Source organism: Hippoglossus hippoglossus, chromosome 5 (genome assembly GCF_009819705.1).
Source record: "Hippoglossus hippoglossus isolate fHipHip1 chromosome 5, fHipHip1.pri, whole genome shotgun sequence".
In the NCBI taxonomy this organism is placed as follows: domain Eukaryota; kingdom Metazoa; phylum Chordata; class Actinopteri; order Pleuronectiformes; family Pleuronectidae; genus Hippoglossus; species Hippoglossus hippoglossus.
The window spans coordinates 30,052,057-30,065,245 of record NC_047155.1 but is presented as its reverse complement, the minus strand read 5'-3'; the positions used below and the strand labels follow the sequence as shown (position 1 = coordinate 30,065,245).

General features: G+C 37.8%; 1 protein-coding gene across 13 annotated transcripts in view; it reads right to left on the bottom strand.

Annotated features, from left to right (window-relative positions):
- Positions 1 to 2,382: 2,382 nt before the first annotated feature.
- The window catches only part of nfasca (neurofascin homolog (chicken) a), a 121,690-nt gene continuing 110,883 nt past the window's right edge, over positions 2,383 to 13,189 (bottom strand). For 3 of the 13 annotated variants that reach the window (XM_034586790.1, XM_034586789.1, XM_034586791.1), the window contains 6 exons: positions 12,971 to 13,099; positions 11,277 to 11,312; positions 10,630 to 10,699; positions 9,005 to 9,022; positions 5,307 to 5,318; positions 2,383 to 2,815 (listed from right to left, as the gene is read on the bottom strand). In XM_034586790.1, the coding sequence (XP_034442681.1) occupies positions 2,587 to 2,815; positions 5,307 to 5,318; positions 9,005 to 9,022; positions 10,630 to 10,699; positions 11,277 to 11,312; positions 12,971 to 13,099 (494 nt within the window). In that variant the 3' untranslated portion in view covers positions 2,383 to 2,586. The other 10 variants (XM_034586795.1, XM_034586800.1, XM_034586799.1 and 7 more) reach the window with 8 other exon arrangements.

Sequence of the window (13,189 nt, the reverse complement as noted above, 5' to 3'; positions counted from 1 at the left end):
GAATCTTTGTTTTCTTTTCAAATAAAGCATTTTTCAGGGGAAATTGACCATGAAATATTTACAAAGATAAGAGACCAACGTGTACAAAATATATGCCAAATAAATAATAAGCAACAATATTAATTTTCTGTGTGGTAGAAATGGTATGTTACATAAATCAGAAAAACAACACAGAATAACAGTAGTACAAGAAGAGCAGCACAACGGACAGATAACATGATGACAGGTACAGTATTTTCTTTTTCTGGTTTTGTTTACAGCAGAAAGCCAGCTGCTACAAAAATATCTTATTCATACTGTTGAGTTCAATGCCTCTCATGATAAGCAATAACAGATTCTGAAGACATCTTTACTTTGGCTATTTCTGGTGTGTGAAAACTAGAATAAGTCTGTCATGAGTGATTATAACAATTATTAAATAAATAACTAATATATTAATACTATCCACATAATGTCATAAATAGAAATATAAAATAAATATTTAAAATACCATGTAAAATACAGTTTTTAACTGTATTTAAGTACCATGTGATTTAGCATTGGAGGGTCTAATAGCCCTCTTGACCAGCAACTACAGTAAGAGCGGCAAAACTCTGTGGTAAAACCAATGAGCACTCACTGAATGATTAGTATTAACTAAAGAAACATGAGCAGATGATTGAATGGCAGTCCATAAGTCTGCAAAGACAATGACTAGATGACTTATATGGTAGTAGGACAAGTGAGATACCGAGCATGCCAACTACTTAAAACATATTCTGTTAATTAAACAGTTTTCTCTTTTTTGTCTTTCTCTGCAAAAACTAAAACCTCAGCTTGTTTCATTTCAAAGTGGGTTGTGAATTTAATTTATATATCTTCATGCTGTAAATACTGTAGTTTCAAATGTTTCCTACATGACCCCATTGCTGTATTCTTTTTGTATGCATAACAAATTGGTCAAATTTATAAACAAAAATTCTGGAACTGGAAAAGGTGCTGACCATTCTGTACATTCTAAACACAAAAAACCTTTAGAGGCAGTGTGATTGACACAATGTCATGAATTGAAAATGGAGGTCTGGAGGAAAATATCAGAAAGAACTGAAATAAGTTGGGGCATACAGTAGGCCTACAAGTTAAGTTAAAGCTAACATCTGTACTCTGGCTGTTTGGGACTAAAGATTGTAATAAAAATCCTTTTCAATTTGTGTACAATACAATGCAACATTTTGTCTGAACACACCTTAAACTTCTCATATTGTATTCATGTCACACAGGAGAGAATGTATATCAGCCTCCAACCTGAAAACATAAGGATTTAGGAAATTTGGTGTTTTGATATGTTTTAACTAACCACAATTAGTCATTGCAATGAGCAATGCAATCCAACAATGTTGGATTTATAAAACGTACTTATGATACTTACATATTCATATGGTTAACAAATGAGAAACTGACAAAAAAGCAACAGAATATTGTAATACAGAATTATCGAATAGTAATGGTAATAGTTGGAGCTTTACAGTCACCATTTGAACTATCCCATTTGACATGAATGCAACATTAGCCTGCATGCTGACTAGGAAATTCACTGAGTTGTAGTCCACTTGCCTTTCTACAGTGCTCCAAAATATTATTTAAATAGATTCATTGAAAACACACTATAGCAAAGTTGGCTGTTTGTGGTGAAATGGCTTTTGTTATGGCAGCCATTTTGATCGATTGGATTAAAGGTAAAAAAAAAAAAGTCTACCACATGATACAAGGCAAAGTTAATAGAAAGCATGGGAGTTTGGACTGTATATGGTAAAAGTGAAGTTAAATGTACTGTTTACTGACCAGATTAAAACCATAATGATATTGTGGAAGTGACAGTGCATAGTTTTGCGGGGCACTAAAATGTGTGCCAGGACTGTATACAGCATTCATTAAGATTTAATGACTCATCTACCAGCTGTGGAAAAACTAAAATCTTTCATTGCTTAAATATCAATATGATAAACATATCTGCCAGCATCCTGTTGAGTTTGATGGTTCGAAGCTGATATGTTAAAACACGGGGCGAGTGTGTGCGTGTGTGGGTTTGTGTGTAACCACTGTGTGAACTTTACTGGGATGCTACACTAAAGTATGAGGGGCGCATCAGGAAGGACACTGAAAATGTTCAGAGCAGGAACAAACAAAGGAAAAATCTCTAAATAACACTTGTAGATGCCTCCAAATACTGGAGGCTGCCCAGAAGGCACACTTCAAGTCTGTGTGGGTAAAGGGCAGGCAGAGCACAGAGTAAAACAAGCACTGTCCACTTTGTCCAAACATCACCTCAGACAGGCCATATTTTAGAGCTGGAAACATAAAGTAAAGGCTTGTGGTCTAGTTGCACTCCCGAGTTTCTCGTTGTTATCATCAGAGGAAAGTCTACACAGTCTCCAGACAGGCCCTGCTGCATTTCTTCTGTGTTATTGGTGTTTCATATAGTAATATGTTTGTATGTGTGTGTGTGTGTGTCTGTGTGTTTGTGTGGGGTGTATGGTGCTGTTGTAAAACCCTAAAATCACTGGGTGGATGTTTGGGGCACTTAGCCCCCCATGTGCTGCTGGGAGGCTATGCCAGTGAGTAGATGGCATTGACAGGTGAAGTGGCCTCGGAGCTCTCGTTGCCCTCTGTCTCATCCTTGTCCTTCTTCACTGTGTACTGGCCAATAAAAGAGCCATCCTCGTTGAACTGACCATCGCCACCTTCACCATAGTCCACGAGGCTGTCGTCGCTTTCCTTCACATTGCCATCCAGCGAAGTCTGGCTGCCCTGCAGAGGCTTGTTGTCCTCATCGCTGCTGCAAAGGGAAATGAGGAGAAGAGAGTTTGAGGTTAAAATGTGAGCAGGGTGTTTTTAAAGTGTCAGCAGGAGTTTGCGACCTTGCCATTGGCATAGGTTAAAAGGGGAAATGAAAGGTTACGGAAGTTGAAGATAAAGAAATTAGATCAAAGTTAGTTATCAAATTGTATGGGTAAAAATTGTTTTGGGCAGAGTGTGCTGATCTGGGCTATTGTTCTATTTAAGTATTATGCTCGGTTAAGGGGAGATTCTTACATGTCTTACATGTCATGCTTCAATGGAATCATGTCATGACCAAAATGGACAAAAGAAATAATTTATATTCTATCAATGTACATATGCAATGTGAGTACTCAAAATACTCAAAGAAAATCCAAATCAATCCTTTGAAAACATAGCTGCACTCACATTGTGTACCAAAGCTGCGTGTAGATTTACAGCAAAAGTCTAAACAGTATTCAAATCGGGGTTTTAAAACAACCCTGTCTCCTAAAAACATTTGTACAACTTGCATTAATATGTTTGAAGGAAACATATTGCCACCTGAAAGTAAGTTGTTTTGAACATATCAGTGAATGTACCTGCAAACCATTCACTGTAAATACAAAATGATTGCACTCAAAAAATCTGCAAAACAATCACTGTCAGCATAAAGTGCTTCATTTGTTTTCTGACTCGACATGAACTTTAGACTCCAATGTCCAAAAATTTATGTCAGCAGAATATATTGATGTAGGAATTACATTTCCTCCAAAACATGATTGGCAAAGCAATTAAGTTAACCAGTATTTTGTGGTAATGAAGAGATAAATACTGTCCTCAAAAATTCAAACAAGACATTTGCATACACATGCTAAATGCTGGCCATATTCTTTCATGAGACATAAGCCTGAAAAGTCCACTGCAATTCCTGGAGTTGCGGTCGATTTCAGTTCAGAGTATGGCTGCATGTCACTTCATGATTTCAGGGAGAACATCATGCACAGGGAGAAAGAGCTCTAGACTAGCAGATGCTTTCTTGTGTCATATTAAGCCAGCAGCATGACGGTGGCAAATGCATTAGAAGAAGGCAGAACTGAGATATTTCTCTTCTCTGCTTGCGGTGGAGCATTATATTTCAAAAGGATCAAACATCATGTATTCAGATGCTCCAGGAGGACAGTATCTGTACTGTTGCTTCAGAGAATCATCATGCTCCATGCTAAAACACAAAGGGAATCGCACACATCATTAAATACAGTTTAGGATCTAGATATGTAATCATCAGGAATACAAATGGACCAAGGAAGATGCAGCATGATCAAGGTCCAACACAATTTTAAATCCAGCAAATTCAGCACAGTTGGAATCCAGAATATATTTTATCAAAGTACAGAAACTCTAGAGTACAGCAAGAAGCAGTGAAACATTCAAAGCTTTAAAAACAAATGCTAGCATGTGATAATGTGAGGCTCTGAAATAAAGTTATAAGCTAACATAAAGTGGATAAATGCTTGAGAAGTTTTGTCATCTTTTAACTGAGTAATATGCAATCTGATTACAATTGTAGCATAAATTCAGTTAGTATGAGGCCAGTGATGGTTTCTGTGTTGTATTTTGAACTAAATAATGAATTTTGATGGGCTGATTCTTAGCTGTTTACATTCATTGTAGCCCTTTTTTCAAGACTATCAATTGCAGATGACACCACGTAACAGCCACACAGGCAGTTCATGATTACACCTGGGTAGGGATTTATGATGTCACAAAACCTAATTATCTTAGATATGGACGCACTGTTGACATCATTCAGAGCCAGAGTCTGTGCAGTGGGTGCTGAGCTGAGGTAGTGAGGTCCCACCATACACCCTCCAAAGAATCAAGACAGCTTCAGTTGTCAATCATGACCTCTCACCTAATTTTTTATAGCATCGAATAATTAAAACCAAACCCACAAGAAACATGAACACTTGGACAACATCGGTACGACAAGAATAACCTATAACAATAGTAACCATCTTTGGATAAACATTTATTTAACATGTACTAAGATTTTTTATGTTTATGTCCCAACTCTTGGAGGAGACATGCTTTATGAAAGATATTGCAGCCAGCTACCAACAGCAACACAGTAGCTGGCAGATAGAAGGATATTCTTTAAGAGTGCCAGAAGTAAGTCAGAGAGGCATGTCTCCACACACCACCGCCTATGAAATGCTTCAAGATTGTAGTTTCCGGTAAGCTATCTCCCATAGCAAAACAGATTAACATGAGTCAAGAAGTGAATGCTGAGTTCACTTAGGACATTTGTATTGGGAAATAGGTTTTTTCTATTGGATTACACATGCTTAGTTCTTAGAAGTTCTCTTGATAGATAATATTCACTAGGATTTTAACAGTCAAGAATGGCTCTAACAAATGAAAATGCACTGCAAAGAAGCAATAGAAAGTGAGATTCTCTTAGAGTGGGATTAGGAGGACTAAGGTGGTGATACTTCTTATTTTCATACCTTTCAAGAGACCTTTTCACCAATGAGGAAATGAAATCCCAAAAGAGATAAAGAACACATAAATGAAGGTGAGGTGGGTAGAACAGAAACAAACAGCAAACAAGACATGCTAAATAAACAGATACTAAAAACGATGTTGATGCATTGAGATGAAGAATAACACTGACATATACAAGTCTTCGCTAAGGTTGGAAGCGAATACATTTCATAAGATAATGACATAAAACAAAGTACTGGTTTGACCTTTAAACAGTTATGACAATCAATTATAACAGTAAGGTCATACATTTTTGGATGTGTTGACCATAGAATCATGGCCAATTTTGATGGCGCAGGACACAAGAGCATGTTAAGCAGTCAGACAATCAGACAGATGACAACAGCCCAGTATCTTATAATGACTACACACTGGAAAATTACCACCAACTGGGCGGCTGTGGCTCAGAAGGTCCACTAATCAGAAGGTTGGTGGTTTGATCCCCTCCAGTCTGGATGCTGAAGTGTCCTTTGGTCACTCTAAATTGCTCCTAATTTTCCGCAGTGTGTGAATGATGTTGGATAGAAAAGTGACTTATGGGAGTGAATGAATGTGACTAGTAGTGTAATACACTTTGGGTTTGCGTGTGTAAAAACGTGTGCAAACTTGATTTCACCTGCAAAAAAAAACATGCAAGCTGATCTACTAACGGTGCGCACTGAGGATTTCATGCAGAATAACACACGCTGTCCATTTATTTATATTTCTACCTGAGTTCGCGAAATATTGGGAGGAGTGGATGCAAATGCACAGATAGCTGCAGTTATTGTGGTGAGGAGACGGCAGGAAGAAGACGGAGAGAACTGTTTTTTTCTGCTCATGGCAGAAAGTGAACTGCACCTGCTGCTCAATGTTGGTCAGGCATCTCTTCCAATGTCCCCCCACCTGTTTTATTTGCAGAGGTTTTATCATGAGCTATTTTTTCTTTTTCTTTTCTTTATCTTCTCTTAATTTCATCGTTTTTTGTTTACCCACAGCATTAACTTTCTCGCGGATTCTCCCCCATATTGCGTTTCTTGAGTTATATTAATATTTCTTTGCTGTAGCTCAACAACATGTTTGTTTGCCTCTTCCACTAACACCTCCAATATCATTGTATTAAATTTTGTTGTGCGATTAGTCACTCTGCTATCAGTAATGCTCCATGGTGGAAAGCAGTAGCGCACGCAAAACATTCATTTAAATACTACTATCTCTACCATGTTTGATCCTGTTATCATTTACGCAATTATTTATAGTAGATCACCCGCAAAATGCCCACAAACAGAACGTGCAATCTGCACATGCAATTCAGCACTCTTTAATTGGGATCTTATTAGATCAGGCCCTTTGAGTGGCCAGTAAGACTAGAAAAGTGCTATACAAAAGCATTTAATTTAACTAATGATAAAAATTGCCAAGTTTTCAAATATTGACATTGTAATCTGGCGTGAGGCTTTGGGCTGTAAACATGTTTCCAGTGGCTAAACCACTTAATTTGGAGGTCAAACCTAAAGTTAGGTCATCTGAGATGTCACTGAAAATCCTTCATTGCAGAGGACAAACTACAGTTAGTATGGCAAGTTGAAGTTGGAGCAGGCTGTAAACTGTAATGGATGGTTATGAGGGTATTAACTATGGTATTAATTGTTTCATATGCATTTCTTCACATGTGGTTTCCTCTTCCTTTGTGTAGAAGTATTTCCTGACCGATCAGACTGTCACCATATTCTCAGAACTCAGCCATTAACTTGTTTGTACAATGCTATACACTATAAAACCCCATGTAGTTTTTAAATAGTAAATCTGTTTTTATAATAGAGTTATTATGTTTAACTCTTGCCCTGTACAACAAAACTAAACTAAGGATCCAGCTGAAAAATGTATGTTGTGTAAAACTTGTGTTTCTACTTTGAAGTATTGCAACAAGATGCATGAATTTCAGGTCAGAACATTTTTGATTGTATCTCCAGCCCTTATGCACCTGGTGGTAGATGCTTTTAAAATGTCCGGCAACAAAGGAAAAACAACGGAATTAGCCTTGAGAGGGGTGAAGTCATGTTAGCTGTAACAGGAAGGTGCAAGCTCCCACACTGTTCACTCATGCTGCTATCTGGAATCAATGTCTTCTTGCTGGAACAACTGATCCATGAAGAGCCTATCATGAGGATGGATGCTTTTATATGTACAAGATGAAGTTTGGCAACTCTGTACACCTCTCTGGCTAACAACATCCAACACATTAAGATACATTATAATCAATGGAGTTGTTACTTGCTGATTGTAAAGTGGTGCAAGCCGAATTTAACATTTCGACCCTCAATGGATGAGTGGAATAGCCAATGAACAAATTCAAATAATAAATTCAAATTACCATTCAGGTTCAATTAATGGAAGGTTGCAGTTGATTCAATTCAAAGTCATGCATAGATTACATTATTCTAAAGAAAAATTTAATAAAATGTATGTACTGTCCTATAAAGCGCTTTGAGTGGTCATCAAGACAAACAAAAATCTCTATATAAATACTTACCATTTACCCAAATGTATCTGATATACAGATGTAACTCCCCAAAAGTCACTCCGGTCCACGACCTTTGGCTTTGTCCCATGATTGTCCCTTTTTGGTAGGATATCTTTAATTGGTATTCTAACAATTATGATCTGATGCACTGTTTGGCTGCTCAGTAGATTCTCTTGCACTGCAACATACTGTACAGCAGACCTTATGTTTGGTATGTTAGTTGAAAAGAGGATAATACTCAGTGAATGGACGAGTGCTCTCTTGTTTCTCCAGATGGTTTATGGTTAATGACAAATTTGAGAGCTCCTGGGGCCCAAGTATTAGGCACCCTATCTTCCCTGAATAACTCCCTTTTGTGTGATATCCATTGTGGCTATTCCTCACCATATGCTTTGTTTTCATCAAATGATTGACTGACGGAGGCTGTAACTGCAGCTATCTCTGTCTTGTCTGGCTTTAATGTGGTTTTTGTTTTTTTATGCTTTTGTATGTTTGTTCTGTACTGTATGTTTGTGTTGATGTTTTTTTTTGTCTGTGTGATACATTTTTTATTTAATAATAAAAAATTATGAATTTCACCGTATAACAACATTAAACAATGTAGACATTTTTAAAGTCACTTGTATCAGATTTACTGCAATATTTGTGAACTTTGTCATTTATTTATTTTCCTGTAAAAAATAGAATGTTGATTTTAAATCCAAATCTAAATGGTCACCAGACTATCCTTTACTGTGTATATGTATGTATCACTTGGATGTAATGTGACCACCATGGTCTGAAGTTTAGGTTGTTGACACTGGGATAGTTTTGTTACTGGTGATTATTAGATTTCCAGTTTGAAATTGTTATGGAACTGAAGCCTACAACTCGGCTGCTTCCATCTCTCTGTTAATCGGACCTCACAGCTAGGATGTCTAATACTTTCTATGATGTCACTTATAACATTGTTAAAATGATACTTTAAAAGCTAAAGCGGGACTGATTTTGCTGACATCGTCTAAGCTCAACAAAAAGCCAATAATGCTGATTGTCCCTGTTTGAGCAGACCCAAACAAGTTACACTTTATCCACAGCCCCTCTCCCCAGCTCAGGCGAAATATCTACTCCACCCGACATGCACAGGCTGCGAAAAATGCCGTGCCAAGACTTAAGTACCTGTTTTCGTTTTCGTTCCTGTCAGGGACAGATGACCCATTTCAGCGTGGGGGAGAGAGACGGACGAAATGTGAGGGAAAAGTGGAGACAGCAAGATAGAAGATGTGCAGAGAAAGAAAGAGGACAGATGACAGAGAAGCTTCACATGATACATGCATGTAAGTTCTTGCATGCACACACACAAAAACACAGAGACACAGAGCTGGAGTGGAGTGGGATTGATGCATTAGCACCAGGGACAGAATCAGAGTAAAGCAATGACCTTGAGTGTAAAAGAGGGGTTGAGTGTTACATCCATATTAGATCCATTATTGATTAACAAACAGTGCAGGATCTCAGATATTGGGGATGCATGAATCACAAAAGCACACATTAAGCACAAAAACACAGCATTACAATAATTTTAGCAAAGAGGTTCATTATGTGTGTACTTTTCATTTATGTAAAAAAGAGTGTAGATTGTATGGATACTGTAAGGGCCAGATTCTTGTGACTGTATGTGTGCTCATATATGGGCAATCACAGGTTACTGTTGTCTTTTCATCATTAGGATCCAAGGTCAGTCAGATGTTGTTGTTTTTCATTTAAGGGTATCTACAATCAAATATAAAAGCTGCACTGTCACTCTCACAGAGTTAGAACATGTACATGTACATCTCCAGGTTTAGAAAGCAGGTTAATCTAAGCATGTTTTTAGTCAAAGTTCAGTGGGACCTGGAAGGAGATAAAGGCACATCATTCACCAACACATTCTTTTCAGACACGTTCTACAGCATATACAGTACATCCTAACATTACAGAAATATGGCATACTGTGTATGCTCAATTGTTATCATTGCACAACATAGCATGTGTCATTTTCATATGTGGCCGTGCTTAAAAAATGGTGCCCAGAAAAAGGTGGTGCAAGGATGGTAAAGTGAACATGAAATAGTAGGATTCATTGTACCTCAGCTGCTTGACCGAGAAAGTTTTCATCCATGTGAACTCTTATGCACATATATTGTACATGACAACAACTCTCTTATGTTGCCCACAACTTTCAGTTTAGCCAATCACAAGATTAGCGTGTTATCACTAACAAATCTTTCTGTCTGTTGTCAGACCACTCCATTGAAGGGGTCAGCTGACCGCGGGTCATTAACGCTACCTGCTAACTAAGTCAAACTCATCCTGGGAAGCTGCATTAAGACCTACAAATGAAGTCATGGTTATAACCTTAAATGAAGGGTGTGTTAACAACAACACGTGTGACTTTTTAATGTTTTAGTCCATGAACTGGTTTATTAAATGCATCTATAGAGCCTTAGCTGCATGAGTGATGGTAAGAGTCCTGTTCTCCATGAATCAGTTGTAAGCACTAGACTAATTGGCTGAACTCCATCATAATTGATGCACATGTCATCTGATCTGAATTTCCACCATCCAGCCTTCTTGCATCACTTGCTGTTGACAATTTCTGGACCTGGCACCAATAATTAAGGGGGAAAATGGAGTGGACACAATCCTAATCAATTTACCACAGATTCCTGTGACCTATACTTCAAATTATTTGAAAGGTCAGTATACAAACACAGATGATGTACCTAGGCAAGGCAGTGAACAGTCTGTATAATTATACTTACTGGTAATCGAAGGATCCATCCTGGTCTTTATGGTCCACTGAGTCTAAGGGGAGATCTTTTTTGTCACGCACTGAAGAAACAAGAACAAAAGTTACATTATTAGCCTTTTGCTGATATGGGCAAAATATCGACATGTGCAGGAGTTTCTGGAGTTAGTTTGAAAATATTACATATAAATATTACTAAGTTCCATACATTTGTCTTTGGCCTTCATTTATCAAAGTGTTAAGGTTCACTATGTGCCAGCTGCATACTTATTCCCTACTATCATATCATACTGATGCGTGTATAAAGCAAACAGATGTGGACAGTGCACTACTTTGGCAAATTGTGTACAAGTAATTAATGTGCATGATATATCATGCCTATTAGTTCAGTAGCTTTACATTTTTGAATTTGAAAACATCAATAACATAGACAATAAATCTATGCTTTGTTTGCTGTTTAATATTAGTATACAACTGGAACACAGTGCAAGTTAAGAGACTTTTGAGCTTGTTTTAGTTCAGTTGTTGGGTTGGATTTGTAAAGTGCATAAGTACTTCACTCAGTACTGAAAACTTGTTTACTCCAGTGTGTGTATTTGTTGCTTTACTTAGTTCATCACTGGGTGTTAGTTCTTAAAAGCATCACATGTCAGCACCTACCGAGATATTTTGCGAAACCAGTCACACAGCAGCCACCTAAATATTATAGAAACTGTAAAACATTAACACGATCCTCATTTCTTTTGTTTCAATACACTTAATTATCACATAGATCAGGATCAAAAGCAGGAAACTTGACTTAAACCATGGGAATGCACCAATCAATAAATTAGTACTTGTATAGCCCATATTCACAAATCACAATATGCCTCATAGGGCTTAGCAAGGTGTGACATCCTCTTAACCCTCACAACCTTATTCCCTCCCTATTTAGTACCTTGATAACTTAGAAGCAAACTATAAAAGACATCCAATCAGATAACTTTAAATGTTATTGCCATGGTAATGGAAGACAGAAATTAGAGTGTGAGCTAAGTAGAATGTTTTGTATAAATTCAGTAAATTGAGCCCATTCACTTTTAATTAATTGAATACAAAGACATGTTCTAGTCCTGATTACTGTGTTTATTAAGTCTTTAATCTTATTTAGCACGTGGCTGAGAAGAGCCACGTGCTAAACACTCACAACTGCTCAAGACCACCAGCAGTCGCTTGCTCGTCAAGTAAATTTTTGACAGTCTGGGACAGTGGCTGATGCTCCCCTCCTTTGATTGGTCATTTTTAATACTCCTTCCCCTTCATTTTTCTGCAGCAGCTGTAAACTTAACGGACAAATGGATAAATATCAATGCCATCGACACAAAAAGTTTATGTTCAATGTTGTTTCGTTTGGGGACCAGTCCAGAGTTTCTCCTGGTGAAAGATCATGAAGTGTTTGATCCCCTGTTTCCTGTCAGCCGTGTAGGATGAACAGACAACTACTACAAATCTCCAGATCACAAGGAAGTTATGTCGTGAGTACTGCTCAGCAGTTTATGGTTGAATGTGGGCGTGTAGACAGCAGACTTTGAAGCAGGTCCACCTACGCACGTTTCCAGGTGGACTGTGATTTATAAAGGGAACATTTCCTTCACGTGTGCACACAGTTTTATAAATCTGAATCTTTTTTGCGTACGCCATTTTTGGCTTTTGTGCACACATACACTTTTAGAATGTACACACTGTTTTATAAATAAGGCCCCAGGTCACTTACCATGCTCCTCATTTACACAGGTCCAAGTACAATGATGAAACTGGTGTCATTGATTTTTCTTGTTTTATATTAGTCTCGTCTTCACTCCATACAGAGGGTTTTAAAAATGGGAGGACTGAGGAGAGGACTGCTTCCTGTGTTTACTGGCTGCTATAGCTGCCTATGTGCTTCTACATCACTGGTTCGAAACAGTCACGTACAATTATTATTTCCACCCATACACATTTTGTATGTGGACTGACAACACAACTGCATCTACAATTGTGTTCACGATGTGTCACTAACAACTCCCTCAGGTGATTTTGCATGCATTAACACCTGCACTTTCCTGTGGTCAATCACCCAAAATGCATTTTATTGCCAGGTGTAAATGGGGTAAAGTGTTAAATATGTGACAATTACAGTATTTCAATATGTAATTTGACATAACGGCATAACACTTTATTTCTCAAAAACAAAATAAACCAAATAAGCTACAACTTAAAAACTCAGGAGACTATGCTGAAAATCGTTGAGTTTATTTTTTAAATGCTATGTTAAAATGAAAAGAATATAAGAATCATCCTATTACTGGTATCAAAGCCCCAGTGTCAGGTCTCACCTGGATATTTGCCACCACGACTCCTTTTGATGAAGCAGACGATGAGGAGGATCAGTATGATGAGGGCAATGGCACACATCAAGCCGATGAACCAGCCCTGAGTGGCGATGTCTACCTGGTCTATGTAAGCTGGAGACATACATAGAGCACATACACAGGGTGGGGCAGAGGGAGAGGGAAGAGTTGAAACACAGTGAGTGATTCTCAGGGCCATAATGA